The 18,027-nt window shown below is 36.5% G+C and overlaps 1 protein-coding gene across 7 annotated transcripts in view; it reads right to left on the reverse strand.

Annotated features, from left to right (window-relative positions):
- The window catches only part of PDE5A (phosphodiesterase 5A), a 134,583-nt gene that overhangs the window by 42,376 nt on the left and 74,180 nt on the right, over positions 1-18,027 (reverse strand). For 6 of the 7 annotated variants that reach the window (XM_082050277.1, XM_082050281.1, XM_082050276.1 and 3 more), the window contains 2 exons: positions 7,116-7,698; positions 5,391-5,480 (listed from right to left, as the gene is read on the reverse strand). In XM_082050277.1, coding sequence (XP_081906403.1) covers positions 5,391-5,480; positions 7,116-7,698 — 673 coding nt within the window. Of the gene's footprint in view, positions 1-5,390; positions 5,481-7,115; positions 7,699-9,597; positions 9,685-18,027 lie in introns of those variants that run through there. The other variant, XM_082050279.1, reaches the window with a different exon arrangement.

Raw genomic sequence — 18,027 nt, forward strand, 5'->3', positions numbered from 1 at the left:
TTTGTATCTGCTTATATTTTGATACCTGTGAGCTTTTGGCCTAAACCCTAACATAACTAGTGAGCTGTTGTGTTGAGCGCTACACACTCTTTTTCCTGAACCTTACCCTCAGTCTGACTAGGTAGGTGGGATCATAGAACAAGGTACAGCTATAATAGTCATGCAGTTCCTAACAAGAGCCTTTAAACAGGTTTTCTGTATTGAAAATGCATAAGGAGTGGGCAGAAAAAAACCAAAACAAAACGAGCTGTATGTGAAGGACCTTAGTGGTCCAGTTTTCTTCAAAGTCAGTTGGAAAAACTCCTCTTGGATCAGATCACGTAAGATAGACCTACATCATGAAGACAAAATGCTATTTTGATGATGGAATTGTTCTCTTACTTTCGGTCCCCAAAAGGGTGGGGAAACCTCCAACAGTTACTGAGTCAATATCCACACCTGTTTTACCACATCTGAAACCAGCTTCCCTACTATATTCATGCTGGCAACACAGGTAATCTTCCAGTGCTGGCACTTGTTCTGTAACCTTTCTTCTTGATCTGTACCAGTTATGCCATTTAATAAAGCCTGATCCACATTACAAGGAGAGATTTCTTCTAATTATCAGAGGGCTTTATTTTTGCTAACTATTTTCTCGCAATAGCTGTCTCCTGCCTCTAAAAGTAGCAGGCTACCTAGAATGTTCCCAGTAGATGATGACTGATGACTTCAGTGCTGATGACTGTGCTCTGAATTTTATCTGGGTTGTTTCATGCTGCGATTTTTTTGTGCATTAAGATTACAGGCCTAACTTCGTGAAAGCTGTTCCAGCTCTACAGGCAGCTCGTGTGCTTTTTAGTTGGTTCTTACTTCAGCTGACTTAAAAATATAATTTTGCTTCCTAAAAAGATATGGGTTTTTATTACTTTGCTGGCCCCTGAAGAAAAATGTCAGTAAGCCAAAGAATGGTAATAGGAAGGGAAACTGAACTTTTATCTCATCTTAAGATGGGAACATATCCACTTGAGAAGACAGACTAAGTGCTCTTAACCTTACTTTGCTCTCCTGCTCTTGTAGAGGTTTGATTCAGGCTTATAAAATTATCCTGCAGGGATGGAACTGTATTTACAGACCTTCCTTTTTAAGCAACAAAACTTTCACATCCTGTTCTGTCATTCAAGCCAACAGTAGCCTGCATGATTTCCAGCAATCTAGCTATTATACTACAACACGTCTCAGTATGAGCTGAAAATCCACTCAAGAAGCAAATGACTGATCTCCATAATCCTGCAGCAAGACTGCTATTGGAACTTGAATTAGTTTGTTTAAAGTTAGCTTGGCTAGTTCTATGCTATACCACAGTGACTGTGGTATATTATCCCTGAAGTTTTCACTGTGGGAGAAAATAACTTAGCTGGCTAAGAGTAACATGCCTGGACACATTTTATACAATAAAATTCAACGGAATACTTTCAAAGGCTGTTGGAAATAGAGTAGCACCCCTGATTTGTTGGGAAGAGTTCCCAGTAACAGGAGACCAGGCAAAGTAAACAACAATGAACTAAACAATCGGAGTGAGCATTGCCAGAATAGAACATTTCTTTAGCCATTTAGTAGGATGTTCAATCTTACATGCTCAAAGCCCAGGGCATAGGTCTCAGTTAATTCAGCTAAAAGTTCATATATGAGCAAATCCTACAGATTTTAGTAGAAACTGAACTGAAATATAATTTTATGGAAATAATTTTGCACAGCTGAAAGAAAAAAATAATGCAGAACTAACAGAAAACAATGACATTCCTGTAGATGTTCTACAGCACCTGTGATGACTCTGCATGTCAGAGACTGTCCATTCTACAGATATTCCAAACCACTTACAGAGTTCTAATGAGTCTTGTATCAGCTCCGGATAACTCTGCAAGTTGGTGTAAACTAAGGACTTCCATTCTCTATGCAGTTCTGTCAAATTTTGTCAAAATGACTAGTTGTTTACAAATGTCTACAAAACCATATGGAGAAATTTGAGGTGATCATTATTTGCAACATCTTCTGTAGTCCTTTTTCTGGGTCTCTGAATCCATGACCAAACAAAATCAGAAGACAGTGCCACTGCATTTAGTGACTTTATTACAGGAGCTCTAGAAGGCAAATCAGTACCATATGGAGCTTCTGAAAAATTGAAGGTTTAAGGACACACCTGGAATGAAAAGCTGCTTTTTGAGATACACAATGCAGAACTGCCACAACCTCAGGTCTTCTGCCAGTAGTGGTGAAGCCCTGATTTCTGTATAAGCACTGTAGCACTGAAATGGTTAGTGCTAAGAGCTAAAGCCCGTGGCTAGCAATACCAGCTTCCTCTTGGTAACTCTTGTGGTACAAGCTGGCTAATACTAACTTTTCATTGGCGGCATTTGTGCTACTGAGGATAAAAATTTAATCTCTTTTGAAGGTTTTGATGTGGTCTCTGATCCATCTTGATAAGCCAAGTAGCAAGTCTTACCTAGTATTGTCTAAATAACCATATAGAATTATCTGCTTTAGAGAAGAATCACAAGAGAAAATCTTCTGGGAGAGAAACGGAGTCTTTGCTATGGCTTCGCATTCACCATATGACAAATTTAAATACAGGAATAAATGACTAAATGATTTGACTTAGAACCATTTTGTTTTTCTTTTAAAGTAGAATACAATTCAGATTACCCAAGGTCTTTCTTTCTTCTTTTCTTCAACTGAGATAACCAGAAATTGATAAGAGTCTTGCATGTCAGGAAGCATCATGTGGCAATCTTTTTGTCATATGATAGGATGGAAAGAATTTCTGTTTAGTTATTAGACATTGTGCAGCAGGGATTTACAGATATCAGAGCTTTGTTCAAAGCTCCTGAAGGCAGATGTAAAACTCGGTCAGCTTGCATTTGTAATTTTTCATGCGAAAATAAGAAATCTTTATAAAGCTAGCACTGTGCAAGCCTCTATGACCTGATCTTATAGGACACAGTCAGCAGAACTTTCTACATCTGAAATTCAATGTTTCTGTGGCATTTCTGTCAGCAAGAATAGGTTGAGTAGGAGATTGAGAAAAGTTCTTTTACGATTAATGTGAATGTAATTCTATTCTTCATGCACATCTGTAAAATACTCATGTTGCACTGCTTTTTTCTTATTACTACTAGTTCCTGGCTCTTCTGTGAATTAGACTATTTTCTTCTTTTCATCTGTGGAATTTCTGACTGGCTTTTATTTTTAAGTGAGACTTCGCTTTCTCACATGCCTCATGGAAATATAGGCAAATGTGAAAAACGCGTAGTGGAAAAAATCTCCATACTTAAGCAGGCCCAGAGGATTTAATAATCAGCATGAGATTTTCTTCCTCTCAATTACTGATTCTTTTGTTACAAAAAATAGTACAAATACTAAACAAACAATCAGAAATCCCCAGTTGCTTCTCTTTCTCAGTGTTTATTTTTGGATACCTTCCAGAATTGTCTTTCAACTGTGGTTGCTGACATGCTGGGCCAAGGCAGCCTTCACTAGCCTCAATATTGCTAGAGGGGCTTTGGGGACTTTTTTTTTAACAGGGAGGAGCTAGTATTCTGGTTTTGTTGTTTGGGGCTTTTTTAAAAAAAGAAAAAGCTGCAGATGCAGAAAGCAAATGTCAAATTAAAGACTGATTCACTGACGCCAACATCTGTCCAGAAACACGTCAGCCATGTGTTGTGGTAAGAGGGAGAAAAACCTTCTGGTAGAGACTTTAAAATTGGAAAAAATTAAAAAGTGCCATTCTTTTCTATATGAAATCTTATAGTTTAGGCCCTTCAAATTATTGCATATGAGTAGAGCATAACACTCTCCTCAAACTTCATGTTGGCTGAACTTTTCAAAATAAACACATACCTGCTTCATTTCCACTTGCTGATGCACTTTGGGGTAAAAAGCTAGCTGAAGATACGGCCAATTGCAGGTTTATTCAGCCTGTAAGTCATGGTGTATTGGACCAACAGACTACAGCTCTTATTCCTTCCCCCACTGACTATCAGGACCCGGTGAGAAGTAAGCACTTTCACGCTCCCTGGCCACCAAGGTTTTGTAATTCATTTCTAATCCAAATTACACGGAACATAGCATTTTTTCCATTCAACAAAAAGAAAATGTGATGTCTTGGGTGAAATTTAAAGCCTTGCAGCAACCTAACATGGACCACTGGCCCTTGAAAGCTCTTCATACAACATCTGCTTTGCTCATTAGCTGGCCTGGGGCCAAGAGTGGCTGCTGCTGGTTAGGAAGGGGAAGACTTTGAAGTGAGAATGGGAGTAGGAGAGGATCAAGTGCCGTCCTTGGAAGAACTGAAAAAAATATTTCAAACCAAAATTAGTAGTAGGTGAAGAAAGGAAATCTTGGCTGATCATCTGGCTCAGCTAGAGTAAGATTCAACAAACAAGTTAAATCAAGAGTTTCATCCATTTATATAATGAAAAAGGTTCAGTGCAGCAAGAGTCAAGGTGACATATTTCGTAAGAGGAGTGAAAGATGGAAGAGCAAGAAAAGGAAGGTATGATGTCTTCAAACCAATCTTGGCAGTGTTTTGGAGTTTGAGCTTTCCAGAAGCAAACAATAAATACTCTGAAAAATAAAGGAATTATGGGTCAGAAAATCTCCATCTTAAAGCTCTAACACACTCTGTAGAGATCCTTATACTTTGAATATTCTAAGAGCTGGTGATGTGCCTGCAGGCTACACATTCAGGATAAAAAAAAAATAAAATCCCTTACTTACTCCATAAGTAAAACAGTGCACCTCACTTTTTTCCTTTCATTGTCTTTCACTGAGTGTACTGAATTTACTCAGGAACTACTCAGAGCAAGAAGACGTCACAAGTTCATAACAAGAATTCTTCCTACTGCAAGAGCATCAGACAGGAAGGGAGAAGCATTTGATATGTTTAATATGTTTCTTAATTTATTACTTATGGACTGAGTTAACAGAATGTAAAAACCAGCCTTTTAGACAATGATAAACCCCAGTTTGTGTCATCTGAAGAAAAGAAAATACATACAAGCTAAGCTGAAGTACAGTAATGCTTAAATGCAGTCTGAGTGGGCACTCAGGCCAATAAGTGTGCAGAGAACTTTAGTGCTGACAGATACTTGGTCCAGGAATCAGAACAGCACTTCTGGAGTTAAATACATATATTTTACTTCCGTGTCTGGGATTAAACTCTTCTTGATAATTGCCTTTGGCTTACATTACTGAACTAGATAAGATATAATTAAAGTCCAAGCAAACACAAGCAGTCTTTTTAAAAAAGAGATGGTTTTATACTGTAAGATAATGACTGACAGCTAATAAAAGTTTAAAGAATTAGCATAGCTTGAAACAGTATTACATGAAGTGATCCCAATACTGCAACTTACCTCTTCCCTATGATTCTTTATTGGCATGCAGAGAATACTCTGAGTCTTATACCCTGTGATCTGGTCAACTTCTGCATTGAATCTTGGATCCTGATACAAGAGAAAAAGATAATTAATTGACTGCTTGCCTAAAGACCAGTTCTTTTTTGTCCCTGGTTTAAAGGTTAAGAAAAGTACAATATTTTACTTAACTGTTATGCAGGATAAAAAAAGTTCACTACTAGCTGATAATTGTATATACTACTATCAGTGTGTTAAAACAACAAAAAGAATTTATGTGGAATGTGAGTGCCTGTGGATAAATACAACTGCCAGAAAGAACCAAAAAACTGAAACCCTAGGAGACTCCTTCCTTGAGCCCAGACCATCATTATGACAAATTTATACATGGACTAACAATCCCTAGTAGAGCTTTTATCAAGAAGAAATTACGGAAATATACTGAAAGACATATTGCCACAGAGAAACAAAGTTTCGTGAATGCAATTAGTGTTTTTATTTTTACCAGAGATTGCTTGTATCTTTTTTTTCCCCCAGCTGAATATTGTTTTAAAACTCCGTTTTGGTTTGGTTTTAATCAGACCAAAATAAATTAGACTGTTTTTAAAGGCTGCTGTTCTTTCTCTGGTAATTGGTTTCAAGTTGAGCACGATGAACCCAATTCAAGAATGAACTTTAGAAATATAAGGACAGGTGATGTCCTGCTGGAAACACATACTTAGCAAAAGTTTAGACAGTTTCAAAGGCAGCTAACAAGTGTTTGAAAATGAAGCCGTATGAAATCATCCTGCTCTTTTTTACTTCTGAAAAAATCTACTTGACAGTGTTACCTAATTTTGTAAACATACTCAGATAAAGTGAGAGATGATCAATTAGAAGTGGTATTTTTTAGTTCTGTATTACTTTATTAATTAGTTAATTAATCAGTTAAGTAATTCACTAAAATTCCCACCATCCCTAAATTCAAAGCACAAAATCAGCATATCCAGAGAGCCTGGAATGAAGGGATGTTAAGATGAGATGTAAGAGATGTTCTCTTCCAGTGGTGGATTCTCTTCCTTTTTCCATCTAGCCTTGTATTAGAGGACTCACATTGCAGAGTATCATTTCACTTGGGAGACCTCTTTACAGTCCAAACCCTCATCCTGTTCTTGTTCATTCAGCTCCTACTCTTCATGCCTTAGGTATGATAAAATTCTTCAAAGTTTTTTTTGTTATAGGACTCTGGTTTTGCAGACAGTTACGACACTTACGACACTCACGATTTTGTTCATTTTGGTGCAGATGTACCTTACATGCTTGTACATCCTTGTACAAGCAGAAAGATACACATCTAAGTGTCTGATGCTAGAAATACAAATATGGGTGTGCATATAGCTGGGTAAGAAAATCTGACTGCTGCTGTAAAAGTTACATAGTTTATTTTGATATTAGCATTCCTCTAGCATTAGTCATAGCTACATGTGTCTGTATAAGCATGTATATGTAATAGATATACGTGGGGATTGGACTAGATGATCTTCTGAGGTCCCTTCCAATCCCAAACATACTGTGATACTGTGATACATGTATTATAAGCAAATATGTGGTGTCAGGTTTGCATCTTGCCTGGTTTAAGTCAATATAGCTCCAAATACATATATTAAAATGGCAATATTATATCAGCTGATAATACAGCTTTTTCCTTTTTTCAATAATTGTTCAAGTGAAACTTTCTTGATTTACCTCATACGCGTTCTTGATGTTCAGAGGCTGCCCTATAGCTGCTACATGACCCACAATGCCCTTGTTCCACTCCAGGCGAATGCAGTTGTTGGAAGCTTCTTCCAGGGTGGAGCCCTCTGCCACGTCAAACAGCCTGCTGACAAGAAACTTCTCATTGGAGCTATCCTCACAGACCAAAAACAGGGAATAGCGATCAGCTGCTATCAGCTCATGGATGTGTAGGAAAATTTTATGGCAAAGTGCTGTGACATCTAAGTGACTGGAAATATCCTTCACAAGTTCTAATAGCCTTGAGCACTGATCCCCTGCACTGGTCTCGGTCCTTGGAGGTTGCAGAGGCATCTGTTCCTTCTTCTCAGAGCCAGAGAGGAAGCTCACTGCTCCTACTGAGTCCTTGACAACGATTGGCCTTAAGGGTCTGTCAAATTCAGAAGCAGAGATTTTCCTCGCTGGCGTCCCAGAGTTGGTCGTTTCGGCACAGGCAGGCTGGTGACAATCACAGGATTCACTCTGGGACTTGGTTCCCTCCTTGCAGACTGGGATGGTATGAACTCTCTCAGCAAACCATGCATTAACCATTTCTCTGTAAAACAAAAATAACAATACAGTGAGTGACGTAAGTTAAAAATCCTCAGGAACCAATACATATTTGAAGAGGACACTGCAAAGTGGGTAATTTTAAACCTTTTCATGCAGTGGACTTTTAGTGCTCCTCTGTATTGATATTCTTCAATTTTACACAGCACTTAGCCTAGATTAAGCAGTAATGTTTCATGCCCTATAAAAACAAAGCTATTTCTGCCTCAAGGAAATACCTGAACAGGGCAGAGGAAGGCTACTTATGCTGTGGCTTTCAGAATACAGAAGATCAGAAGTTTACACCATAATTTTGTGCTTGAAAAGTTCCGGTTCTTCCCATTCTAAGACCTGGATTTCTCTATAGGATGTATATATGTCCATATATCTATATATCTATATCTATGTAGATATATAGATATACATCCATATGAAGACAAACTTTCTGGTTTAATTCCGTTTTTTCTAAACCATTTCTAACTTTAAAAAAGATCATTTGGAACTTGAATTTTCTCTGTCAAATCACCTGCAGCCACCGCTATTTCTGTGTTGCCTATCCACTATTTTTAAATTAACTTCCCCTGCTCTCTCAGAGTTGATGAAAAATACTATTTTGACTCAAAGTACAGAAGTTTTGCTTAAAAACTGTCAGAAAGAAACATGAATATTTCTAATTCAAACCCCTTCAAAATAATGAAAAGACAGGCTGTTTCCATGCACTTCTCCTATTTCTTTGCAGATTAAATTCATTGCCTAACTTAACCCAAAATACTGAATATCCCAAAAATTATATTTTTGAAGTGTTTACCATTACTTTTAACAAGTCCCACATCTGTAGTATTTAACTGTTTTTCTCAAATGAACCTAACACTAGAATGCCAACCTTAATAGTGTCCTCACTGCATAACGCATGTGTTGAGTAATCCATAAGCACACATATAATCAATAATGAGTATACTTTTTCTTATCACTATAATATTTTCTTGTCCAAAATCTGTGTGTTTGGGGGTTTTTTTGTTTGTTTGTGTTTGTTTGTTTTTTAATTTAATTTAATTTAATTTAATTTAAAAGTAATTTTCTTGAGGAGACTAGAACTTATTTGCTTTACTCAGTGTTGAGAATTCGTCACAGCACAGAATCTGCTCACAGAAGAAATTGTTTTTATGAATTAAATAACATATGGGCCTATGAACAGCAAAAATCCTATTAAAAAGTCTGATCTTTTGGAAACCTTTCATGGTTTTAAATTTGGGATATTTTTTATTTGCTCAGCAGACCACAGGAATGTCAAGAGTGAAGCTGAATGAAGCCATGGAAATGAGTCAGGTTAGTCAGCCGCTGATCGGTTACATGCATCAGTATATGTTAAATATGAAAAGCACTACGTAGCCTTTTTTCCTTACAGAGCAGCTTCATCTATGTTGTAGAATGCAATTCTACAAGTGCAATTAACTGCTACTTCAAAGCAAAGTAACCATTTTAAATCTAACGTCCACCAATATTATTTTTATTAGCAAGCAATACACAACAGGAAACTTATTTAGCTTCTGGTAGGAGGGTTTGAAAGAGTTTTTCAGATTTTGCAATCACCTATCATTTGGAGACGTCAACTGTAGGCAAATATGCTATAAAAAATTGAATTGATTTAGGAAATAGTGTGAGTGTAAAGGGAATACCTGGGCAAAAGAAAGTCATTAAATACCGTACCCATTCCACTTTGGTATGAGCTACCTGGTGATTTTTCCCCTCAAAAAACGATGTCTCACTGAAGTAAATCTCACTCATTGTAGCACAAATTCTTCTTTTATGCACACAAGTACAACTCCAAATAAATGGATGATAGACTATTCTTTATTTTGGCTTCTGTCTGTGTACTGTGGTCCTGATGATGCAAAACCTTACATACACAGTTAATATCATTCACAGCCCAGAGGTCTTCACAGCTGAATGGTCAGTGTGGTTACACAGGACATTTGTGAATCTTCTGACGATGAATCTTGAGTTGTTGTTTGTCCAAAAGCACTGAATGAAAAGTTGGACACAATGCAGGCAGTGAGCATTTTGCCTCTGAGTTCCACAGGGCTAGGATTTCATTCCATGTTTTTACATTTTCCATGAAGCTCCTAGAACAATGCTCGCTGTAGCATTAATATACCTCAATCAACATCTATTATAAATTTCCCAGCAATCTAAAGCTAGTCCAATTACTGGAAAAAACAGTGCCAAAGAACACAATGAAATTCCATTGTTATTCTGAAAGAGTTTTGGTTTGTTGCTTAGCTAATTATTTTTAAAGGAAGTAAGCTCCACTTTTTAAGTATATTAATAAACACTACCAATGATCCTTCTTTATTACAGCAGTGATATCTATTCTTTTGTGGAGTTACCTCATCCAAATATTTATTGCAGTGAAGAAGCATAAGGAACAATTAATATGTTGTTACAACTTTGATTTTAGCAAGATTACTTTATAGTACTTAAACAGGATAAATACTACATGTGGAAGCCATGACCATGTATTACTGAAACGCATAATATAATTTGCATAGGTCAATATCACATTTGCAAAAGCCGTTTCAGTGAGAGTCAAGATAAGACAGTAGCATTTGATAATATTTGAAATTTACATTTATTAAACTGAATGAAAAAACAGAATCAAAATTAGTGATGAAAATGACCAAAAGTATCCTTAAGAAAAAAAAAAAAAAAGCTTAAAAAGGAAAGATTTCTAAGTAAACACAGTACAACCTCTAAAATCAGCACTGATAACTCTTGTTATCATGTGTGTTATGCTATATTTGGATTCTTTTTGTTTTACTCTAGTCTCCTCAAGAAAATTACTTTGAAATTTTAGCTTTTTCTAAACAAAATCTAGCATCTATCACTAAGGCTGCAGAGAAGAACGTGAGCTGGGTGCAATTAAAGCCTCAGACACAAGAAGGTCAATATAGAATAATCAATAGTTTTCAAAGAAGGCTTGTGAATTGAGCCAGTTTCATGGTTGTGTGTGCTGACTTGGTTATTTAACATTAAGGACTGGCATTAATGTAAAATAAGATTTAAAAGTAACTCTAATAATCTAGTATCAGGTGGAGAGCTTTCTTCAACTAGCAAGTGCTTAGGCATAGGAAGCTGTGCACTTAGTCTACTAGTTTGAACCTGTACTATTGCTGAGTACCAGCAATGCTTAGAGCAGTATCTGTTTGCACACCAGGAAAGGAGAATATAAAATGCTACCATTTTAGCTAGCTCTGTTTTACACTGAATTTACATAGGGTGTGTTGATATAAGATGCAAAGCAGAAAAATAATCAGGTACCACCTGTGGACAAAACAAAAGCTAAAGCACAAATTTGGATTGTCAGTTGAAACCTGCCATTTTATTTATTCCGGAGTGTTGTGTAATGATATACCCTGGCCTTAATAGTGTAGTAATAGTAATCAGTAAGAACAACATATTCTGAATTCTAATACCACTTCTCAAACTGTGGCCATGCTATAATTTAGCTTTTAGCTTCTTGCCTTTTTACTAGGTAAAATAAGCATTAATTTCTCTATCTTATGGAGGTTACTGAGAGATGTGGAACATAACTGTAAAATCTTTCACATGAAAGTAATTACTTGTTTTTTAATAAGGATTGACTATGTGTTAGGCATCTGCAATATTTATGAAGCTCTTTGCCTTCGAACAGAACTACATGTGGAGCTGCATAATTACAAGTAACATATTCCTGACCCCTTTAATATCTCTTAGATGATGGTCTAATAACTTGCCAACATAGTGTGTGATTCTCAAAAAAGCTCTGTAGGTTAACAACAACAAATCCTTACCTATACTGTTTAAAGCGTGGTTTTCAACTTCAAACCATTTAGGCATTTTCATTTAGGCAACAGGAAAGCTGTTCAAATTCAGCTGGAATAAGAACAGTGTTCACTGACTTTTCCTGAATGCCTCTTCTAACAAGGAAACTATTTAGCTCCTTTTACTCACATGGTTGTAGACACAGATGGAAGAACTAGCATTTCACATTAACCAACGTATTCTAACTCCATTTGAAGTCTACCAATCAGCCAAAGTCTTGACATGCATTTCCTTGTTGACACTCAATCCTATTTAGCAATACATGGCAAAAAGAGTTTTATTACTAACACAACTACTTTCTCAGCACAGAATTAGATCAACAGATACCCAGTACCAGACACAGACCAAACCACAAGTGATGTTACTGGAAATTAGTAACAAGTGCTATGTGTGACTAAGATGTCATTTTGAAAGGACTACAGAAAGTAACAAACAATTGTTCGATGACAACAGTCATCAATAAGCACTGACATTTTCAAGTAAGGACAAGGCTTGCTATAAAAGTAAGTTTACAAGTTGCAGGACTGTATTAAACAGGAGCAGATACTGATCCATAGTGATCTACACAGATAAGTAAAACTAATGCAATGTCACCATCCCAGCGTAACAATCCTTGTTGAGGAGTTACAGGCATCAGCATACATTCCTTATGTGCTGCGTGCATCCTTCACTGCACTATGAGAAAGCTATAATTTATCCCAGAGATCATAAATGGGAATAGCTGAATATGAAATAACCATTTTCAGTCACTTCTATCAGCCAAATCCAGTCTTTCTTCTATAAAACACTATTTCAGAGGAGCTTGACAGTCATGCCTGCTGAATTTGGCTAGTCATCTCATCAGTAGATGATAAAATTTGAGAGGAACTTTGAAGAGATAGGGGTGAGAAGGGAATGAAAATACAATGGCAGGTAAAATATTTGAAAAAAAGATTATGTGATCCTTCCCTCTATAATCACTTGTATGCAACTACACATTAATCTGCATTACATGAGAGCTCAGAAACTTCAGAGGAATTAAGAGTAGATCTGTCCCTAAAGCAAGAAGTTTTCAATATGAATAGGCAACAAAACCAGAAAATCACTGGGTGAGAAAACTGAGGCACAAGAGACATGGCTTGTGCCAGGCCATGCAGAACGTCACAGTTAGACCTGAAAGCAATCTCAGGTCTGAGACCTGAATAGAACCTCGCTTTATTTCCTGAGCCGTTTTTGTCAAAATGTGCTGACCTGACACTAAATACTATTCTACTCATACACTGGGAATATTAAATAATTTATTGCACCCATCTTTGCTTCATTGTGATTATCTTCAAAATACACAGCACACTTCTAAAAAAAAACCAAAACGATGACAATGTTTAAAGAGTAACAGCGAGATTATAATGGCCTTGCTCACACATGTTACCATGCTGTATATGTAAGACCATGACAGTGTGACCATTCAGCAAGTATTTGGTATCTTTGGACAAAATGTGCAAAACCAGAGCATAAAAGTATTACTGAAATGCAACTATGATAGTATAGTGTATCTTATCTTGCACAAAGAATGCATAATAATGACTGTACCATAGAAGTACAGAGTGATGAGTGGCTTTCAGTGAAACAACAAATAATTCCCCATGCATTTTCTGTGTTGCTCATAAATCCTTCTTATATACGGTATGCAATGTTTCAGTACTTGTGTGGAATGTTTTGCTACTTTTTCATTCAAACCAACAGTTACCGATAACACACTTGAGGGCAGGGTTTCAATTCAAACTTGCCTGCTAAGGAATGCCAGCTTTCGAGTATCTGAATTCCTGTGGTCTAATGCTGCTAGCGTTGAAATCAACAATATTTCAAGCCAAGTCTCATACCTATTTTCTCAATTGCTTTCCCTAAAATCACCACTAGATGTCTTCAAATTTCTTTACCAGATCTTGACAGAATTTAGACATGGAAATAATTTACAGCTTTAGCAACAACTTGAAAACTATTCAGTTTTAACAAAGGGGTTTGAAAGTCAAAGTCACTTGGATATTAAACTTGCCTTCCCATTTTCTTTCCAGTACTTCCTATTTCACAATTGTGTTTTAAGTGGTTTTGTCTCCTTTCTGGCCATGGAAAGGCTTATATAAACTGTATAAAGCCCCATTAGATAGAAACAGTAAACTGGCTGTAAAAGAAGTGTTTTCAAACCAACTAAAAAAGTAGATTAACAAAGACAATAGTTTTTCCTTATACCCTTTCCAATTATAGTTACTAGAGAAGCTGTTTCCAACAGTGGCAGGCAGTTTTTGAAGATGAAGTATGACTTAAAGTTGGTGTCAATTTTTGGCACAACTCAGTCAAATACATAAGCGTACATTTAACTTGAAACATTCAAGAGGTCCCACTGACTTCTGTTTGAATACAGATCTAAATTAAGAACTCTAATTCTTTATTCAAACCATCCTCATGAAAGAGTAAAATGAAAACCTTTTAGAGCTATGAAATAATGTCATTCTTGTCTGATGTTCGTATTATTTTTAAAATAGGAGGCAGAGTTTGCTTTATTATTTGTGAGGACTAATAGTAACAGGATATTCTTGGCTATTTTCATGTTTTCTTTAACAACCATACTGCAAACTTAACTTTTCACAAGAAGGCTTTCCTCCCTAGAAGGGACTTTCTATTCAGAATATAAAGAAAGACAGAATAAATCCACAATGACTGAAGGTCAAATTCTAAATGATCTTTATTTCTTCTCCACATGTTTACTTCTTGTTCCAAGCTAAAAACAAACAAACAAACCAACAACAATAACAATAACAACAAAAAACAACCAAGAAACCCCCCAAAACAAAACACCCATGATGTACAGTGATTTTATCGTGGAAAGCCACAGGACAATGTCAGTGACTTTGGCAAGGTAGCTCAAAAGTTAAGTTCTCACCTGCCTGGATGCTTCATGTAAGTCTTAGGCACCACTTCAGTTCCACTTAAATTCCTAAAATAGGGGTTAAGTAGGACTTAAGTGGTGCAGAGGCTTTGGGATGGCTCTCTGTGCTGGGCTGAGTTCACCACAATGCACAAATAAATGGGAAAATATATATCTTTTACTAAGCAAATATATTTTGTGGCTATAATTTCAGTGCCAGACCTAATGTGAAATTACAACCATTGCGTTAGTCACAAGGGCCATTTGAGCAGAGCTTCTCCTCTGGCACTTCATAAATAGCTCCTTTTGTATTTAATGCCTTTTTTTCTTTCTTTCTTCAAATCCTAGATGAGAAACCATTCCATGTAAATTTATGTATGTTTCTTTGCCACTAAGGGAGAGGCTTGTACTCTGTGGTTTTATTAATTATATTTATTCATGGCAAAAGCAAAATGCTTCCTCTTCAATGGTGAAAATTAAAATAGGTGGTAGCATATTAGTTCAAGTGAAGAATGTATTTTCTAAAATAGCTTTGTTTATAATTCTTGATCTGGATCATATATTCCCACACAATTCAGATTAACTCTAGCAATCAAATAAGCATGAACATACACTATGATGTACTTTCTTTGATCTGAAGACATCATGGGTGATATACCATTAATTTTATCCTTGTGCAATGTCCTGATTTTGGCTGGGGTAGTTAATTTTCTTCCTAGTAGCTGTATTTTGTATTTAGGATGAGAATGGTGTTGATAACACACTGATGTTTTAGCTGTTGCTAAGCAATGTTTACCCCATATCAAGGACTTTTCAACTTCTCATACCGGCCTGACAGCGAGTATGCTGGGGGTGGACAAGAAACTGGGAGGGGACACAGTCAGGACAGGTGACCCAAACTGGCCAAAGGACATTTCATGCCATATGATGTCATGCTCAGTATATAAACTTGGGGGAATCTGGCCAGGGGGGCGATTGCTGCTGGAGGAGCAGCATTGGCATTGGTCAGTGTGAAGTGAGTGATTGCTTTGTGCATCACTTGTTTTGTATTTTCTCATTATTATTTTATCTTCCTTCGCTGTCCTATTAAACTGTCTTTATCTCAACCCACAAGCTGAACTTTCTTTTGTTTTTTCTGATTATCTGGCAATGTGTGCCTCCACTCCACTTTCTGCCCAGTTGCCAGAAACTTAGACCTTGTTCTCTAAACTCTCCTAGGAACAGCAATAAAAATGGAAATGAGAATTCAAATGCCTATTAGCATTATCAGAAGTACTGTAATATGGTAATAAAGTTACCCTGAAACAAAAGAAGGCAAAAAGAGATGTTAACTGTTCAAGGAGTTCACCCCATCTTACTTTCTACCTGTCCTCTAAGGTTTACCAGCTGTATTTTAATTAATGTGTGGTGCATGCCTGTTTGTTTCTGCGTTACCTAGGGCAAACGGTACCAAGCAAAAGCACCGCCTTGTAGCTGCTCAGTACTATCTGCTGACTATTATAGTCAAACTATTATAAGAGTTTATCTTCACGCCAAAGATTCTTTGTCGGGGTTCAGGTTATGGCTTTTTGAGAATTAAAGATTTAAGTTGCTAGTAAGTGGCTTCTTATAATTTCTAAATGACAATTTCTTCAGTCTAGAGTAACAGATGTTTTAGACCTTGTTTCCAACACACTCAGACACACACCTAGCTTTACTATGTGGGTAACATTCCTCACCTTCCTGAATGCTTTTTGAATCAAGAGTTTAAAATATTTTGGGATGGTCTTGATTCTTTGCAATCATCAGAAAGGCATAAGGAAATGATGACATTATTAATACTGAGATCATTAGACTGTCAAGAAAACTTTGCAAGATTTCATAGAAATCTTTTTTTTTTCTTTACTTGGTTCTCAGAAAAACTCTATAAACATCTAATACAACCAAGTAAGTAGGAGAAAATATGCTGACCTCTGCACTAACAACACTACTTCCTGTGGTTTTCAAGCCATGGTCTGAAGAATCAGTGGTCTGCTGTCCTCTTGTGCCTTGCATAGGATAACTTACAAAAGCAAGTGCCCTTTCAGCATATTTGCATAGAATAATTTGCATAGAATTCTGGGCCTCCACTGGAAAACTATAAGAGATCCTTCAATCATTGAATTTTAAAACCCACTGCCAACTTACTGAGGTCAGGTTGGGGATTAACATGGTTCATACCTGTCTATATTTAGGGGTGGTTTGTTTTTTTTTTTCATTTTTTTTGCATGTCAGTAGTATCTTTTTATAGGAAAAAACACAGGCCAAATCACATTTCAGTGAAGAATATTTTCAATAGCTCTATCTTTGAAAATCTGATTTTTCATTGATTTGCTCCAAAAATTAATTTCCTTTCATTTAAAACAAATTAAGAACACATATATTGCCAAACAAAATGATGACATAATTGCATGTGACATATAATATTTATGAGATTAAACATCAAACAGCCACCTCAAAATGAAAGACATTTTTTTCAAGTCCTCTAGACACAAAGATTAGCAGGCAAATGCCCTAAGTAATTGACTGCTGCAGGAAGCACATTACAAACTGATTGTCTACCAGTCATCCACAAGACAAAAAACCAAAACCAAACACAACTCTACTTGAGTTTTTCCAAAGTAATAAATGTAGTTGTTACATTCAAATTATGCAATCTTTGAATTCCAGCAAAGTACAGTTTCCCAGTAAATGCTCCTTCTGGAATCCACAGTGAAGCACTATGGAGCACCATGCTGTTAAGGACTTTTATTTTTCCAAATACAGCCCCACCTTAATTCATTTGTAAATATTTCCCAAGCATGCTAATAAGCCAAGATGTATTTATAACAAGATAACCTTATTTCCAGTGAAAGGCATACAAGACTTGGCTTAATTATTTGTATCTATCGTGTCATACATCTAGGAAATGAGACAAAAAATGCCTGGAACAATGCAGTTGCCTTTAAGTGAGAGGAGAATTGGTAGCTGTTTTGGCAGCCTGCTGCTTCTGATCGCAAAGAGCACTAAGAGAGAATCACTCCCATATTTGTAGTAGTAGGGACAAACAGGAAGTCAGAAATACAAAAGTATGCTGCAGACTGTTAAAATAAATATGATATTTGAACATGACAATGCATGGACTTTGTTTTAAAGGAACATAAAAAGATAAAACTTCAGGAAGCCAAAAAAGGGTAATGGATTCAGCCATAAATACAGTATAATTTTGTGACAAAAAAAAAAAAAAAGGCTGCAGGTTATGCCTTTATAACATCTAGTTAGAAAAATTGTACTTGTAGTGTCTACAAAGAGCCTTTAATGACAGTATGAGTAAATACAAGACACAATCTAAAAGTAGAACTGTTTTACTTCAAAATGTTTCTGCTTTCTGGGAAGCACAAAGATGACGGGCAATTCTAAAATTCTGAAAGGGAAAAAATAACAAGAAGAGCTGAAAAAAAGAATAAAATAAATAGCTTAAATTTAGTAGGAGTGAGGTGTTTAGGAACTCTCGAACCCCTAAGTGTGCAGTAACAAACTCTCCAGCCAGGTTTGTGAACAGCAACTGAATCATGA

The sequence above is a fragment of the Streptopelia decaocto genome, assembly GCF_964273445.1.
Source record: "Streptopelia decaocto genome assembly, chromosome: 4".
In the NCBI taxonomy this organism is placed as follows: Eukaryota; Metazoa; Chordata; class Aves; order Columbiformes; family Columbidae; genus Streptopelia; species Streptopelia decaocto.